General features: G+C 48.0%; 1 protein-coding gene across 3 annotated transcripts in view; it reads left to right on the top strand.

Annotated features, from left to right (window-relative positions):
- Positions 1-18,032, top strand: part of FLACC1 (flagellum associated containing coiled-coil domains 1) — a 33,846-nt gene that overhangs the window by 4,243 nt on the left and 11,571 nt on the right. For all 3 annotated transcript variants that reach the window (XM_073218355.1, XM_073218357.1, XM_073218356.1), the window contains 8 exons: positions 2,117-2,284; positions 2,797-2,871; positions 11,225-11,273; positions 12,168-12,298; positions 13,480-13,573; positions 15,233-15,294; positions 17,145-17,242; positions 17,934-17,986. In XM_073218355.1, coding sequence (XP_073074456.1) covers positions 2,172-2,284; positions 2,797-2,871; positions 11,225-11,273; positions 12,168-12,298; positions 13,480-13,573; positions 15,233-15,294; positions 17,145-17,242; positions 17,934-17,986 — 675 coding nt within the window. In that variant the 5' untranslated portion in view covers positions 2,117-2,171. The remainder of the gene's footprint in view (positions 1-2,116; positions 2,285-2,796; positions 2,872-11,224; positions 11,274-12,167; positions 12,299-13,479; positions 13,574-15,232; positions 15,295-17,144; positions 17,243-17,933; positions 17,987-18,032) is intronic.

Consider the following 18,032-nt stretch of genomic DNA (forward strand, 5'->3'; position numbering starts at 1 on the left):
TGAGGTTAGACGTCTGACATCTTTCTCACAGGCCTAAAACCAAGGTGCTGGCAGGACTTTGCTCTTCTGGAGGGCTCTGTGGGCGGGCCGGGGGGGTCATTCCTTGTCTTTCTGGCTTCTAGAGGCTGCCTTGGCTCATGCCCCTCCTCGATCACACCTACTTCTTCCACAGACAATTTTCTTCTCTGACTCTGACCTTCCCACCTTACAAGGAGGCTTGTGATTGCCTCAGGCCCACACAGATAATCTGGAATAAGCTCCCTTCCCAAGATGGTTAGCGTAAGCACAGCTGCAAAGCCCCTTTTGGCTTGGAAGGTAACTATTCAGAGGTTCTAGGGATTGCAACGTGGACATGTTTGGAGAGGGAGCATTTTTCAACCTATCACCTGCTCCAACAGACCTGCCAAGTGCCTCTCAATATCATCACACAATCTAGCAGTTACAAATTCTGAGTCTTTGAGGGCCTTTGACCTGGGAATCAGCTCCTGCTGGTTTGTACTCCCTTTGTGGGCATGTAGGCTGTAGCTTCCTAGGACGTGCTAAGTGAGGGAATAATTTGTGCCAAACATGTACTGACATCAGCATGCAATGTTGTTCCCCACTCTCTTTGTGGTTGTGGAGTTAAACCTCTTTTAATCCTAGACTGAGGAAAATCAGCCTTTTCTTTCCATGTTTCTCTTTTATTTACACAACACTTCTGACACCAAAACCCAGGTGGGGTTTTTCCCCCACCAAGCAATTCTCTGCAGCACTAGCTGGGGGTCCCACAATTTAACGCAGTTCTAACACTACCTGATGTTAGCATCAGATCCCACAGGTCAAGGGCTTAGTCCCATGAGACTGGCCTCCTTCAGATGCCAGCCACAAGTCGGGGTTGTCACCTGTGCTTCTGACTAACCAGCTATAAGTCAGAGGTTCCCTTGACCTCCTTGTTGGGTTCAGTTAATTTCCCAGAGTGGCTCACAGAACTCACGAAAACACTTACATTTACCAGTTTACTGAAGGATATGATAAAGGAGCAGATGTGCCACCAGGTGACGAGATACATAGGGTGAGGCCTGGGAGGGTCCTGAGCACAGGAGCTTCTGTCCTGGTGGAGCTGGGGGGCATCACCCTCCTGGTGCACATGTGTTCACCCACCTGGAAGCTCTCTGAGGCTCACACTTCTGGGATTTTATGGAAGCTTCCTTATGATTATCTACTAAGTCCATTTGCAGCCCTCTCCCCTCTCTGGGGAAGGGGATGTGGAGCTGAAAACTCCAAGCTTTCAATCATGACTTGCTCTTTCTGGTGACCAGCCCCATCCAGTAGCCCACCCAGAGCTGCCTCATTAGAACCAAAGATGCTCCTGTCCTAGGGCTCTTATCATTTAGGAAATTACAAGGGTTTGGGGAGCTCTATGCCAGGAACTGGGGTCAAAGACCAATGCATGTATTTTCTATTATCTCACAGTCCTGTACTCTCATTTCAATGGGGTTTTGGAAAAGAAAGAAGAAAAACAAGTGTGGTCAAACCTCCACATTTTTCTGATATTGTCTTGCATGCAGAACTTTGTAATGGAGATTTTTGGTTTTGTTTTTATGGAGCCAAGAAGGAAGTTTTGATCTGTAACTCAGGCATGTGACCAGGAAGGAGAAACAGGGAGGATCACTTGCACCATAATTTGAGTAACAAGGCTAATTTTCCAGGAAGTTCTGTGCAAGACCTACTGGAGGGATTTCTCTTCACTTCAGTGAGAGCTACTGTGGGCTGATGGAAGAGCAAGGGTGTAGGTGACAAGGAGACGTGTCTGCTTCCAGCTCTGTAACATGCTACCTCTGTGACCTCTCTGAGCTCAGTATCCTCATCTGAAAAATTGGGATAATAATAAATGATCACTTACTATGGGTACCTGGCTCACAATAAGCTCTCAAACACAGAAAATTTTAAGTTACTGTCAAGCCAAGCCTACTGACTGGCAGGGATGAGGCGTTGTTCTATAGCCAAGGCCCTGCACCCACTCAGCAGCTTCCAGAATCTGCCATCTGTGCTTTGGGCCTTCCCTGGGTCCTTCCCAATTTGTCTTTAAGTATTTTGTCTTGACTCTGAGTGGAATAACTCTCTGTTGTTGTTTTAGCATTTCAGCAAGAGCCTCCTGACCTAGCAGCCAAGACTGTCCCTGGCTTCCTGCCATGTACCCCAACCCTCTCATCTACTGCACCTGCTGGGACCCCTGGAACTTGAGGCCACAGAAGCTAATCAAGACCCCTCAGCCACCAAGCAAGACCTCCACAGGGAAGCCCAAGTAAGGATTATCTGGGACAGATTGGGCCCTGGGGACTTGGGTTCCATTTGTACACTTCTTTCTCCTCCAAGATTTCCAAACAGTCAATTTGACAGCAAAATCCCGAGAAGGCCAGAAAGTTCAGCTTTCTCAGCTTTCCCTGCCAGCTTTTTGGCTGCACATCACTCTTGCCAGTTCTGCTGAGACTTGTGTCCTGTTAAATGAGGAAGTCTTAGAGTTAATGCCAGAGAGAAAGGGTAACTTCCAAACACAGGGCCCCCTCCCAGCTGCCCCTCCACGGGGGACGAAGAGCTTTGGGAATTGGGGGAAGAGCTGTGCTGCCCACCTAGGGGCCCCCTGGCACAGTGGACAAGTGCCAAGGCCTCTGCCCGAGGTTCACCGATTTTAAAGATTCCGGTGGTCAGACTATATATTCTAGTTTGGGGTCATTGTGGGGTTCTACCTAATCTGGGAGTGCTAAAACACATTTCTGAATGTTCAGGCTTCTCTTTTTCATCATTTTTCACTTTCAGGCTAACTCCTCTTCCTCCAGCTGCAAAAAAACAAAATCATGTCCAACTAACAACAAAAGCAGTTGTTGCCCCAAGGTAAGTATTTTTGTGTCCATGTGGTAGAAATGGTTTGAATCATATGAATAAAATGATCTCCCTCCTTGCTTGACTTCAACTAATTGCTGCCAGGGGTGGCAGAGAATTGCCAGAAGCCCCTGTGATTTTCCCCAAACCTTACATCCTACAAGTAGAAGATTTGGTGGCCCTGTGCACTCACAGCTTTAAAAGTCACTACACATGAGCTCTCAGCTCGGGTGCCCGCAAAAGGGCACCATATCCATGCACATCACAGGGGAAGAACCTCGGGGGCCCTGCCATGCATTCATGGTGGTGGCTCACCCTTTCAGTGACTTCCCTGTGTCTAAGGTTTTCTGTAGATTGCATCTCTGTTTTTGCTCATAAATTAAATTTTTTAGCCATATTTTATAAGCTTAGAAGTGTACTTTACTTTTAGGCCTTTGCTTCAATCTTAGTATTTAATTTATTTGTTTCTTTAGAAAATATTTCTTGAGCCCCTATTATCTGCCAGGCACTGTTTCTAGGGCAGTGGGTAGCGCTCTGAGCAGAGCAGAGCTCTCCTGGAGCTTACATTTTAGTGGGGACAGGGTGAGATGACCATAAGCAAGTTAAAACACCCAAGGTGGGCAAGTGCTGCTTCTTAGTTAAATAGGGAGTTCAGGGAGAATTCTTGGGAAAACGGACAGCCAGAGCCAAGCAAGTATCTTGGGAAAGCCTTCCTGGCAGAGGGAACAGCCAGTACAAAGGCCCTGAGTGGGGACCTATTTGACATGACTGGTCTTTTCCAGGAAAGCAGAGGTCCGTGTGGCAGGAGTGGGGTAAGGGAGGACAGGCATGATAGATGAGTTTAGTGGAGCAGCAGACATGGTGAATGACAGCAGAATAATGGCTCCACCAGATGCCACATCCTAACCCCTGGAAACTATGTTCTGTTTCTTGGCAAGGGGGAATTAAAGCTGCAGGTGAGTTATGTTTATTAATCAGCTTGTTCATATTTTTATACCAAAACAAACATAATTATGACTGGACATGACACCAGATCTCAGAATACAGTTTGCTTGTCTAGCTTGGATTAACACATAGTCTACAGGCACACACCTGATCATCTACATTTGCTCTCTTATAACACTAAACTATGTTTTCTACCTTTATCTTGCATCTACCTACCACTTCAGCATTTTATTAAAAATAATAATTGAAGGGCCCCCACCAGTAAGACGGCAAACTTCCGGCTTCTCTTCGGGGGGGTCCTCGGTTCCCGCCGGCGCCACCTGAAGCCCAATCACCTCTCGCTCCCCTCCCAATCCCAGCACCTAGCCAACAGCCACCAGCCCCGTAGAAGTGACACCTCAATCAATTCATCCCCTTTCCTATATAACCCAGCACCTTTCCCTAATAAAGCGGAACTCTCCGGTGAATTGCTGCTATGTGTCACTCCTTTCCTTTCATTGGTGCTGAAACCCGGGAGACGGGACACCCCAACTGGGCCCCGTCTTCCCCCTGACACCAGCAGCAGCTTGCCCTCGTCCTCTTTTTCCGGCGCTGGCTCATCACACTCACCACTCCTCTCTGGCCTTTAGGTAAGTTTTCCCCCTACAGTGGGCCACTCTTCCCGAGCTATCGCAGTGCCATTGACCGTGATCGTCCGGCAAGGCCCTGACGCTCGGGGACGAGGAGGGAACTCTCCCCGCCTCAGGCCTTCATGGCTGCGGCGGACCCTCAGGCCCCTCCTCCGACAGCCATAAATCCCTGCCTCAGGCCTTCACGGCTGCGGCGGACCCTCAGGCCCCCCCCTCCAACAGCCATAAACGAGGTGACTCCTTTGCGAATGAGAACGCTCCCTTTCCCTGCCCCCTCCTCCTTCTGTTCCGTCCACCGAAATCTGTTCTGTTTGCCGAAAACGCCTAGCGCTAGGTACCTCGTGACTCCGGCACTCTGCCTTCTTAGGGAAGTCTGGGTGACGACCCACACTTCCTAAGAAATTCCGACTCGTATACGAGTTTCCGCAGACCACCAAGGATCATTGGGGATGCCCTTTGTCTCCTTGCGGTCTGCCTCCAGTCCAAGGATCTCCATTCATCTGTTTACGTATTCCATAAGCAATTAACTGGAGCCCTGCTGTAGTTCAGTTAGTAGAGCATGGGACTCTTAACCTCAGAGTCATGAGTTCAAGCCCAACTAAAGCAGCACAGGTAAGCAGCTGGGCTGCAGGCTGGTAACACGTGGGTCTGATTCTATCTTTATTTTCTTTGCCCCCCTTCCGCACTTCAGGACCTGCTTGAATAGGCGCAGCTAGACCACGTCACTCCCCCACAGACTGAGCCAGAACCCTTCAGTCCCCCTCAGACTTGGTCCCGAGAGCCTGCCAAAATTATCGCCCCCCTCCTGGAGGTAGCAGGATCCAAAGGCGTTTAGGAGATTTAGCCCAACTAGAGAAATGCCTAGGTTCCTTTTCCACTGATCCCATGACATACATCAGGGAGTTTCAATGGACCCTCCAGTCTTACAGCCTCACGCATCATGACATTTTCATGCTCCTGGCCAATACTCTCCTCCCTGAAGAGCATAGACGAGTTTGGGACTTCGCCCAAACACATGCTACCGAAACCCACAGGACTGACCCCACCTATCCCCCTAGCCCCACTGCTGTCCCCGAACAAGACCCACACTGGAATTATAACAATGCCGTAGGTCTCCGCTCTCGAGATATTTTTGCCTCCTGCTTAATAGCAGGTCTGAAAAAGGCAGCTCGTAAAGTAGTCAATTTTCAAAAGCTCCAAGACATAATTCAAAAGAGAGACGAAACGCCCTCCGAGGTCTTAGACAGACTTACTCAAGCCCTATTACAGTATACCAGCCTAGACCCAGAAACACCTGAAGGAAAACATGTCCTTATGACATACTTCCTAGCTCAAAGCTACCCCGACATTAAAGCTAAACTCAAAAAGTTAGAACAGGGCCCCGCTACCCCACAGACTGAGATCCTAACAGTGGCCTTTAAAGTCTTCCATAAGCGGGAGGAGAAGAAAGAACGCTGTAAACAAAAGGCTTATCAGGCCAATTTCCAAATGTTGGCTCAGCTGATAAAACCACAACCTGGGCACCCCTCTACAAACAAGCCCCCTCCCCAGGAGCTTGTTTCAAGTGCGGAAAAGAGGGACATTGGTCAAGGGCATGCCCCTCCCCCAGATCTCCTACCACCCCATGCCCCAGATGCCACAAAAAGGGCCACTGGGGGTCTGATTGCCCAACCACCCAAAGGGGAGGCTGGACGAACAACCCCCATCCTAAGCCCACCGTAGTGGGGCTGGCAGAAGACTGATGGGGCCCGGGGGCTTCTCGCCCGACCATTTCCATCACCAAACAGGAGCCCAGGGTTACTTTAACAGTAGACGGTCGCCCCATCTCCTTCCTCCTAGATACAGGAGCCACCTTCTCAGTCTTGCGAGAATACCGGGGCCCTACCACGCCAGCCATTACTCCTATAGTCGGGGTAGGAAGTAAACAGATTTTCCCATTAAACCCCCCCCCTTTTATGCACAATCCAAGATAATCCCATACCTTTCTCCCACTCCTTCCTAGTTATGCCCCAGTGTCCCATCCCTTTACTAGGACAGGACATCCTTTCTCTCCTCCATGTTTCCATAACTATATCCACTCCCACAGCCCCCAGTACTCCCTTTCTGATGGCCCTCATAGCCGACAAACCCCCTCTACCCAATGAAAGCTCTGGTTCAGCCCTCATACACCCTGTAAATCCCAAAGTTTGGGAAATTACAAGCCCCTCCGTAGCCCTATGTCCCCCTGCCTCTATCAAATTACGTGATCCCTCTCAGTATATCTGTCAGGCCCAATACCCCCTAACCACTTCAGCCCTCATAGGCTTCCAACCCATCATTCAAGATCTCTTAAACAAAAATTACCTCAGACCCACTCACTCCCCATTTAATACCCCCATATTAGCTGTTAAAAAAACCAACGGATCTTTCCACCTTGTCCAAGACCTTCACCTCATCAACATAGCTATTGTCCCTATCCATCCCTTAGTTCCAAATCCATACAGCCTTTTATCGCAGATCCCTGCCTCAGCATCCCACTTCTCAGTCCTAGATCTCAAGGACCCATTTTTCTATCCCTCTAGACCCCTGCTCCCAAGATTTTTTCATCTTCACCTGGACAGACCCATACACAAGACATTCTGAACAACTCACTTGGACAGTTTTGCCACAAAGCTTCCGAGATAGTCCCCATATATTTAGACAGGTCCTAGCTCAGGACCTCAAACAGTTTCATCATGATCACTCCAAGTCCACCTTATTACAATACATGGACAATCTTCTACTCTGCAGTCCCTCGTGAGAACAGTCTCAACTTGACACTGCCTCCCTTCTTAACCTTCTAGCTTCCAGAAGTTACCGAGTATCCCCCGTCAAAGCTCAAATCTCTTCCCCTGCTGTCACTTACCTCAGATTCCTTCTATCTCAACAAAGAAAGTCTATTACCTTAGACAGAAAATGGCTCCTCTCTGACCTGCCTGTTCCCAAAACCAAGACAGAAATCCTTTCCTTTCTAGGCCTGGCTAGATATTTTAGAGCGTAAATCCCTAACTTCTCCCCGTTGGCAAGACCCCTATACGACCTCAGCAAGAGCCCCCTCCCTAAAAAACCATTATCCTCCTCACCCCGACACTCCTTCATTAAACTCCGTCAAGCCCCAGCTCTCCATCTTCCTGATTTGTCGAAGCCCTTCTCATTATACATTCATGAGAGGTCCAGTCAAGCTCTAAGAGTCCTAGGCCAATATTATGGCCCATCCTTTGCCCCAGTAGCTTATCTCTCCAAGCAATTAGACCCCACAGTTCGGAGATGGGCCCCCTGCCTACGAGCATTAGCCGCTAGACAGCTCTTGCAGAAGGCAGCTCATAGACTGACATTCAGGGCGCCCCTTACCATTCTGTCCCCACATCACCTAAAAGATCTCTTAACCTACAAAAGTTTATAGACTCTCCCTCCCTCCAGACTCCTCACATTACTGTCCTCTTTCCTCCAAAATCCCGTTCACCCCCTTTGCCATCCATACCCAAATCATGACTTTTTCCTCCTTTACTGCTCTCTCGCTCTTTTCCTCATTTTTACTGTCTTCCCCGCCACCCCAGCCTCCTTTGTATGGCGATTCAAAGTCAGAGAGACTTACACACAGCATCAAACAAAAGTTACTGCCCTCATTGCCACACCAGACTGCCCTCTGAAAAGCTGCTCTGAGCCTTTATACCTCCACTTTCCTCCCTCCACCGAAGTGTTCACTAGCAGCTACCCTTATTCTCCCTACCTCTGCTTCCTCTATGACCAAAAACAAGCCTATTGCAGGTGATGGCCAGATACCTACAAGAGATGTCCCTACTGGTCTTGCGCCATTCACTACATGAGTAACTTCCAGTACCCACAGTATTACTCCTCCAACCGTTTCATGAAATATCCCACCAGCTCATTCTCCTTATTAATCCCAGATCCCTGGGACTCTTGATGGGCCGCCGGAGTCACAGCCTCAGTTTACTACGGGGGGTTCCTCGACCCCCCACAGTACCCTTCATATCTCTCAAAAGTATGTTCCCTCTCATTCCCAGATCTCTCAAGTTGCATCAGATAGCAGACATTCCGAAAAAGTCATTATCCAAACTCTTGACGGCGCCTCTTCATCTTCTTATCCCTGCCCCTCTTCCCATTTCTCCTACTCTTCGTTACAGCTCATTCAGGACACCACCATCTTTCTCAACCACACCCTTAACACCGCCAATTGTTTCTTGTGTGCATCACTACAGCGCCCACTGCTGGCCACCTTGCCCCTTAATATTTCCAACTACTCCTTCCATGCAGAAAGACAACCCCTCTGCCCCCTGGCAGACATACCCCTATGGGAACCAGAATACGCAGATAATCTCACCATCCACCACTGTGTAAACCCAACTCCACCCCCCTCCAGTGCACTTCACTGCCTCTCTATCTACACCCCCACCTCCGGCTCTAAGACTTTTACGCAACCGGGACACTTCTTTTAGTGTAATGGCAGTCTTTTCAACTCACTGCCTCTCAACTCCGATACACCCTGCATTCTCGTCACCCTAATCCCACAGTTAACACTTTACAGCATGGCAGAATTCCTTGAGCTCCAACCTCCCTTGCCCTCGCGCACAAAAAGAGCTGCTTTCCTTCCCATCATGGTCAGTAGCTCTTTGATCACCTCAGCCATTGGGGCAGGGTTTCGGGAGAAGCCTTGGGTCACTCTCTATAGGCAGTTAGAGATCTCAACGCCAAACTTGAGGGAGCCCTGACATCCACTGCCAACTCCCTAGCCTCTCTCCAAAGACAGGTCACTTCGCTAGCTAAAGTCACCCTTCAAAACCGGCGGGCCCTAGATCTGCTTACAGCCAAGAAGGGCGGCACCTGCGTCTTCCTCCAGGAAGAGTGCTGCTATTACATCAACGAATCCGGCATTGTAGAAACTGACATTACCAAACTCACCGACCTTGCCTCCAGTCTCACTCTGCTTCCAATTCCAACCCATTCTCATCAATACTAACAAACCCCCTCCTCACCTGGCTCTGGCCCATCGCAGGCCCCATAATAATCATTCTTCTTGCCTGTCTCTTCTTACCCTGTATAATAAAGTTCATCAAATGCCAAGTCGGAAAAATCTCTAATCAAGCTTTCAACCAGCTTTTACTCAGGAACTACCAGCTTCTGGCCACAGAAGATCCCTCACCCTCACGTGACCTCCTCGCCACACACTGAGATGGACCCCTCTCTCCACTGGAAACTGTTCCTGGAAACAATGGCCGCAGACGCCTGGCTCCTGACACCCATATCCTCTTGGCACCACTGGAATCAACAGGTCCTCGACCTATGGTTACAGGGAACCTTCATTGATTTCCAAACCTGAAGAAGTCCACATCTACTCATCCTTACTGTGGGGAGTCCTATCAACCCTTTCCTCCCAATTCTCAAGCCCTCACTCCCTTCTCCGCCCCTGTTCAGCAGGAAGCAGCCAGAGAGAAAGCAACGTCCACAACCCCATAGAGGAGAAAGGGGGGAATGAAGGGCCCCCAACCAGTAAGATGGCAAACTTCCGGCTTCTCTTCGGGGTCCTAGGTTCCCGCCGGCGCCACCTGAAGCCCAATCACCTCTTGCTCCCCTCCCAATCCCAGCACCTAGCCAACAGCCACCAGCCCCGTAGAAGTGACACCTCAATCAATTCATGCCCCTTCCTATATAACCCAGCACCTTTCCCTAATAAAGCGGAACTCTCCGGTGAATTGCTGCTATGTGTCGCTCCTTTCCTTTCAATAATAATAAAGAGAGAAATGTGGTATCCACATATAAATCAAGTATAAAAATCAAACGAATATTCATATTTGGACTGATTGTTTATAGTTCATAATGCATGATCAAAACCGAAAGTTTCTGTGATGTCTGCCCTTGTACTGTTCACCATGTAACTTACTCACTATGTGAGAATTTGTTCTCCATGTAAGAACTTGTTCGTTATGCTTCAGAAGATTGGAGACTGACGAAAATTAGGCTTGGGGTGGATTAATGATTGTGCATTCAGCATTGACTCCCCTATACAGAATTTTATTGTTGTTAACAACCATTTGATCAATAAATAGGAGAGATGCCCTCACGCACACACAAAAAAAAGTACACACTTCCAACTGTAAAATAAATAAGTAACTGGGATGTAATGTATAGCATAAGAAATATAGTCAAAATATTGTAACAGCTTGGTATGGTGATAGCTGGTACCTAGAATTATCATGTATGTAAATGTTGAATCACTGTGTTGTACACCTGAAACTAATGTAATACTGTGTGTCAACTACCCTTCAATAAAAAATAATTATCTACAAAAAAAAAAAAAGAATACAGTTTGCTTATCCTCGATTCACTTAACCAATACTTTCAGTGTCCCAGAACACCAATTTCTGGTGCAAATAAGAAAGGCTGTGGTGTAGACAACACAGATGTCACTAAATGATGTGTGCATTTAAGATTATGCACGATGCTCATAGGAGAGCCCTTTAGATCTTTAAGTCTCTCAGCCCTTGTTTTAGGAATGGTTTTGATCAGCATGACTAGTCAACTCCCCACTTTTTTACTACCTGCCATTTTATCACAACCTATATACCAATGACTCCTGGACCACTGAACATTCACTATTTCCTGAAATGTAATATTTTGGGGGCTGAAAGGGGCTTCAGAGATGATCCTGGTATTATCACTTTTTATAGATTACTGGCAGGATCAGGGTGCAGTTCCTAACCTTAGAACTTCTCTCTTCTTTCTCTTTGCTTTCTGAGCATGTCTTTCTTTTGCAGGATGAAAATCCATTTAGGGAAACAAGAGGAGAGCAATAAATTACCTTATGTGAGTAAGACTGGAAAGTGGGCAATAAGACTAACATTTATTGAGCACCAACTGTGTGCAGTAGGAGTCCCTTCCACACAGTCTATTTGCTTGTTTCCACAACTTTTACACATACTTACCTCACTGAATCTTTGCAATGATCCTGTGAGGCGAAGCTTTAATTATTGCATATAATGTGGCTGATAAATGGCTGATAAATGGCAGAACCAGGACTTGAACTTGGCTCAGCCAGACCCAGAGAGGGCATTTTAATTACTACTGCCTTGTGTATGGTGTGGAAAGCGTCCAAGGGAAAGCAGCAGGTGACAATCAGTCCAGGCCATGGTGCACAAGCCCACACTGAGATGCAGGAAAAGCTCCGCTGCCCGTGGGAATGCACAAACGCTGGTGGCAGGGCAGGCAGGGCGCCTGAACAGAGCAGGGGCGGAGCAGGCTGGGAAAAGGGAGGGGAACGAATCCCACAGAGACCCTGACACCTACCGAGGAGTGGGGCCCTGACCCTTCTGGTGTCTGGAGGCCAATGTGTGTCTGGCATAGGCACAGGACCTGCTAAGATTTACATTTTAGAGAAAAACACCCTCTGGTGGGATATTAATGGTGCTTTTTACTACTTTTTGCTTTTATCAATTTTTCTTTTTCCCCCTCAATCAAGGATCATGCAGTCCCATAATAATCAGGAAAAACAAAAACAAAAATATAATTACCCTCCAGATGGAGGGGATGATGAACTTTAGGAGAGCCAGTGGTAAATGGGGTGGGTACAGCAGGGCCTGGGTCCTGGAGTCCCAGAACGTCATGTCTCTGTTTAGAAGATGTGAGACTGGCACTAGCAGATTTGGGAATCTCAGCCCTGTAAGTCTGCAGTGTTACCTTACCTTCCACCCTGATGTCCAGGAAGTGATAAATGTGTCTCCTGGCTATCGCCTCACTCGGAATAGGAAGCAGAATTCTGTCACCTTGGGAGATGAGATGTTTGTCAGGAAAAAGCCAGAATCAGAGATCATGGACAAAGTCAAAATTTCCAGGTAATGTCTTTGGACCAACATCTAGCTCCTCAGAGCTATCCCTGCCCACTGAAGCCATGCCTTGCAGACATGCCCCTCACTTCCACACCTGGTCCACAGGGTCTCTGCAGGTTCACTTCACTCCTCAGACCTATGCCTACTGTCTCCACATGCACTGCTCTGCTCTGATCCAATTTGAATCAGGATGAAGGTCAAGTCAGGCAGCTGACCTTGAAAATGATTAGGTGTGCTGTAATTGATGCTAAAAGAGAACAGTCCTTCCTGGAAGCAATGAACAGACGAAACATTCATAAAAGATCATTTGAAGGGTGAGAATTAAGAATAAAGTCAGGGTCTCCAGGAGGCCCCAGTGTACACTTCTTTTTCATTATGTCCAAAGATACCACTCATTTCATGCCTCTGGGAAATGCAGCGTGGAAGGTTCTGGCCTGATTGCATCCCAGTGGGCACACTACCATCCTACTCTCTATCCTCTGATGCCATGTAAAGTCAGCCGCCTCATTCTTTCCATTCTAGCTCCTAAAGCTCTCACTCCTGTCTTCCCCTACCCCATCTCCTATATCCTCTCTCATTTTCTCATGAATCAAGGACCTGGTCTCTGCTGCATTACACACGGCACCGCCTGCCTCCCTGCCTCGGCCACCTCAACCACAGAGGGCTGAATCATCTTACAGCCATGGTGGAGGCCCCAAGCCCAGAAACAGAAAACTATTATCTATTCTGAAAGCCACACTTTCAAACTCCTCTTCATCCTGTCTCTTGCCTATTCCTTTTTTATGACTCACTGTCTGCATCGACCCCATTCCCTCCCCTCCTCATCTCCTAGACCTCTGAACTTCTCCCCCTTCCATTGGAACTATCATTACCAATTAAGGCCAACCCCTAGTAGATTTTTGACATATTCCTCATTCCCTTCTAGTCGGTAGGTCACCAAAATGCCCCTCCCCACTTCAGGCTAATTTACCCAAAAGGGCTGTTTCTGAGGCTCAACCACCTTACTGCCAAATTCCTTCACCCAGACCACCCTTAACCCCTCCACCCCTGCCCCCATGATGATGGAGCAAGTGCAGAACCTGGCCCAGTTCTCTCCAGGCCAGAGCCAGTCCTGCACAAGGAGGGGTCTGACTGGCACAGAATGAAAGCTCTTTGGATGACAGAAGGCTTGATTACTTGTCCTGTAGGACTGATATCATTACTGACCTAGAAGAGCAGATCTCAGAGCTGGCAGTGATAATAGAGCAAATGAACAGAGACCACCAGGCTGCTCAAAAACTGGTGAGTGATCCTTGAGTTCGCCTACATCTCTGTGGGCAGGTGAAAGAACAGTGTTTTCAGATGATTGGCTATTTTCTAGGCAAGATGCCAAGGACTTTCCTTGTGGGAGCCATGCTGTCCAGGTGACATCTCTGAAGATAGGACTGTGGTCACCCAGTAGTATTTCTCTGATTCCATCCTCATCCATAATTGCAAGAACTCAAGTCCCTTTCCAAGGCCTAATTCAATTTCCATGAATTCTCCTGCAGCCTCCAACATGTTCAATGACACTGTCTTCTCCACACCAGGGGGCGCCAGCCGTTTCCCCCTGGGCCTGCCATGGCCTTTGCCGCAGGGTGGCTTCCAAGGTTGCTGGGACAGCTCCCACTCACGGCTTAGCACAGTCACTGCTCAAGAGCTGCCCGGAAGCCTCCAGGGCTCACTTCCTGCTGCTGTTCAGGCTGCCAAAGCCCTCTCTTGAGAGTCTGCTGACGTCAGTTTGCATTCTCTCTGTTTGCTGTGGGTTTTGGTGACACCCCTTTGGATTTTACCATCTGGTCTATAGCTGTCTCCTCTTCCCCATCTCCAAGCAGGGCTGCCTGGTGGCCTGGGCTGGAGTAATAAACCAGACAAGGCTCAGAAACATCCTCCCGCACTGCACCCCCACTAGCCTGGTGTTACTGAAACCCTCTGGTGAAGACTGACTTCCCAACCTCTGGTATGCACCAGATGGTCTGAATCCTACAGCGACCCAGCTATGACTCAGGCTGAGACCACTCCCCTAGTATTGAGTCATTACTGTTTTTATCTGAAAACCTGCCAGTTTTCTACAGAAAGGAAATTGAGGCTCAGGAAGTGAACAATTTGCATAAGATCACTTACTTGTTAGTGGAGGGTTATAGGGCAAAATGCACATTTTCACTGGCTGAAGCCTCGGACCTGCTAATTACGTATTTAGAGATTATTTCTGTGGAGGGACCTCAGATGGTGATCCTTAAATTTCTCCCACCTGTGAATCCCCAACCTGTGTAACCCTATGGAAGGGAAGAGTGCTGGCTGCCACTGTGTCTCAGAGTGGGACAAGGACAAGCCCTGAGCCCTTGTCACAGCTGGCAGTGGGTGCTGGCTGATTTGGGAGTGTCCATTCCTCCTGAGACAGTGGCCAGAAAATCTGATGTGTTAGAATGGAGGGTCACCTGGAAGTGAGCAAATTCTGCCTGTCAGAACACATCCATTCCACAATGAGGGTTTATTGACACTGGACTTAAGGTCATTGAAGGCAGAGTCTGCGTCTTAAACCTCTTTAGCTCTTCTAGGCCAAGTTCTTTGCTCAATAAATTATGGCTCAATTGAATTACATGCAAGAATCCAAAAACTACGATCTTACAGAGAAATTACAGCCTAGCAGAAGGGACCAGATCTGCCCACAAAACTAGTCAGTCAAAGAGATGGTTTCTATGCACCAGTATTATGAACTGATTATGTACCAAACAATACAGAGGAGAGCAAGAATAGTTCTGTCCCCTCAGTGCTGTGCTCTCTGGCACTGCAGAACACGAATGGGAGAGGCCGGAGTGGGGAGTGGGGCATCCCCTGTGAATGGGAAGGCTGCTCAGAGGTTGCCCTGGAGTGGGAGTAGGGTCCTCAATCCCGTATTGTTAATGCTGGCCTCCTTCCCAGCTCTCCAATGAAATGGATCTCCGCTGTGCTGAAATGCAACAGAACTTTGAAAACAAGAACAGGTATGCTTTCTGGCACAAGCCCTTGTGTGCTGTGGCCCTAAAGCTTCTGCAGCCCTGCAGGATTTCAGTTCACCGCGATTTCAGACAATGCCTAACCGAGCTGGGTGGCAAGGGGTGGGGGAGATGAGACACACATGTCTTTGGAGAGCAGGATGGTTAGATTTGAGGCTACTAAAATGTAGCACAGAGAAGGTTATTCCTGGTTTGGCACTTTCTCATCCAATTATTTCATTTCGGTTATAATCTCCTGTTGGTCGCTGAGGGAGCTCTCTATGACAGTTTCGTGGTAAACAACTTCATTCTCTGCCCAGTCTCCTCCTCTTCCTCCTCCTTTTCCTCTCAACCCACCCTCTCTGGCTGCCAGTCCAGGGCATGGGCAAAATGGGAAGAAGGCATGGGAGGGGCAAGGCCCGAGCCACAGAGACTAACCCAGGGGAGGGGAGGGGAGGTGCGCTGTCTGCGCGGGGGAGGAGATCTGCAGGGCTCCGTCCAGGCCGCCTGCTGGGCCCGGGCGTAGCCTCAGGGGTCCTTATGGAGAGAAGCCCTCCTATATGAGTCATCTACTTTATTTTTTTTTATTAAGGTATCATTGATATACACTCGTACGAAGGTTTCCCAAGAAGACCATTGTGGTTACTACATTTACCCTTATTATCGAGTCCCCCGACACACCCCATTGCAGTCACTGCCCATCAGTGTAGTAAGATGCCACAGAGTCATGACTTGTCTTCACTGTGCTACAATGTCTTCCTCATGATCCCCCCCCACACCACATGCACCAATCATGATACCCCACAATCCCCTTCCTCCTCCCTCCCCACCTACCCGCCCTCCACCCCTTCCCTTTGGTAACTACTAGTCCCTTCTTGGACTCTGTGAGTGTGCTGCTATTTTGTTCCTTCAGTTTTGCTTCATTATTATGTAATTCATCTACTTTTAAGTAAAAAAATTTTTTTAATTTATTAACTTACTTATTTTAGAAGACTTTATTTTTTAGAGCAGTTTTAGGTTCACAGTAACATAGAGCATAAAATATGTATATTTCCAATATACCCCTTGACCCCACACCCACACAACCTACTTCATTGCTGATACTCTGCACCACCATGGTGTGTTTGTTACAATCAATGAACCTACATGGACATGTCATGAGCATGCAAAGTCCATAGTTTACACGAGGGTTCACTCTTGAGGTTATATGTTCTCTGAGTTTTGACAAATGTATAACTTGTATCTGCCATTATAGTATCATACAGAATAGTTTTATTGTTCTAAAAATCCTTTGTGCTCTGCCTATTCATCCCTCCCTCTTCCTTAATCCCCAGCAACCACTGATCTTTAACTGTCTTCATAGCTGTGCCTTTTCTAGAACATCATATGGTTAGAATCGCTCCAGTCGGTAGCTTTTTTGGATTGGTTTCATTCACTTACTAATATGCATTGAACTCTCCTCCATATCTTTACTTGGCTTGACAGCTCATATAGCCTTTCATCTGAACACTCATCTTGAACCCTGGCAAGCATCTGCCTTCTGGAATCTGCTGGATAGACCCTGGGCTCTAAAATCATCCTGGGTGCTAACACAGCCCAGTCTCCCAGGAAAGCAGCAAGCAGTCTGTGCTGTTGAGTCTGTGGTCCCCACCAGCTCCATTCAAAATAGTGGTTGGGAAAGACAGGGGTCGTCACCCTTTTTTGGATGGATGTCGGGAGAATGCGTCAGGAAGTGAGCGCCCTGCACCCTGCCCACCAGGTTCCTGTGTGAGTGGGGAGAGGTGGGTCAGGTGAGCATGACAGCTCAGCTCGGGCCTTCCTTTCACTGATGCTGGTGGCATTCATCTGGGGCCCCACAGGGAGCTCAAAGAGGCTCATGCAGCAGAGCTCAGTGAGTTGGAGAACAACTACAAAGCAGCCTTGAAGGCAGAGAAGTTTGCTTCCCAGAAAAAACTAGGTAAGGTCTGGGCCTGGAGAATGCCCCTGGTGAAGGGACGAGAGGCTGACCCTGTGGGCCTAGGGCCAGGGAACCCCACGGCCGTGGGTGGGCAACGGTCAGGTTTTCAAGGTTTCCTCCTAAATATCAGGGACAGCATGTGATTGAAAATGAAACTAAAGAGAGGGGAACCATGTCCACCCATGTCCTTCCTCCGCCTCGAAGACAGAAGGGCCTGTGACCAAGTTTTGGGATCTGAGCAAGTCCTTTAATGTTGTAGAGTCTCAGTTTCCACATCTGGGAAATGAGGACAACAAAACCTGCCTTTATCAAAGCAGTAAGAACATGAAAGCACTCTTTAAAGTATATTTAAAATTTCTACAGATATATGCTATTGCAATTCAGCAGGTTTCCTCACGGTAAGATGGTGGTGGTGTTTCAAGTGTGTATCCTTCAGATTCTGAGGTTATAGACTAATCTCCAAAAGGATAAGGAGAAATCCTATAACCTTCTCCCTTTCTTTGCTTTCTGTGTTTAAAAGAAGGTATTTATACCTTGCTGATTTTCCAGTTTTCTAAAGGGAACATGATTCACCATCTAGGGGATGCATTTGCGGTGGGGAAGGTGTGCAGTAAAGCTCACATTTGAGTTTGAAAACATGCATATCATATATGTGAATATATGATGACTGTGTTGTTTTCCTTTTGTCCAGAGGAGATGGACAGGGAATATAAGTATCTGAAGATTATGTTTCATATGTACCAGGTGAGACTCAGAGCTCCTGGGTGGATTATGGGAGTAAGGGAAGCAA

The sequence above is a fragment of the Manis javanica genome, chromosome 12 (assembly GCF_040802235.1).
Source record: "Manis javanica isolate MJ-LG chromosome 12, MJ_LKY, whole genome shotgun sequence".
NCBI lineage: Eukaryota > Metazoa > Chordata > Mammalia > Pholidota > Manidae > Manis > Manis javanica.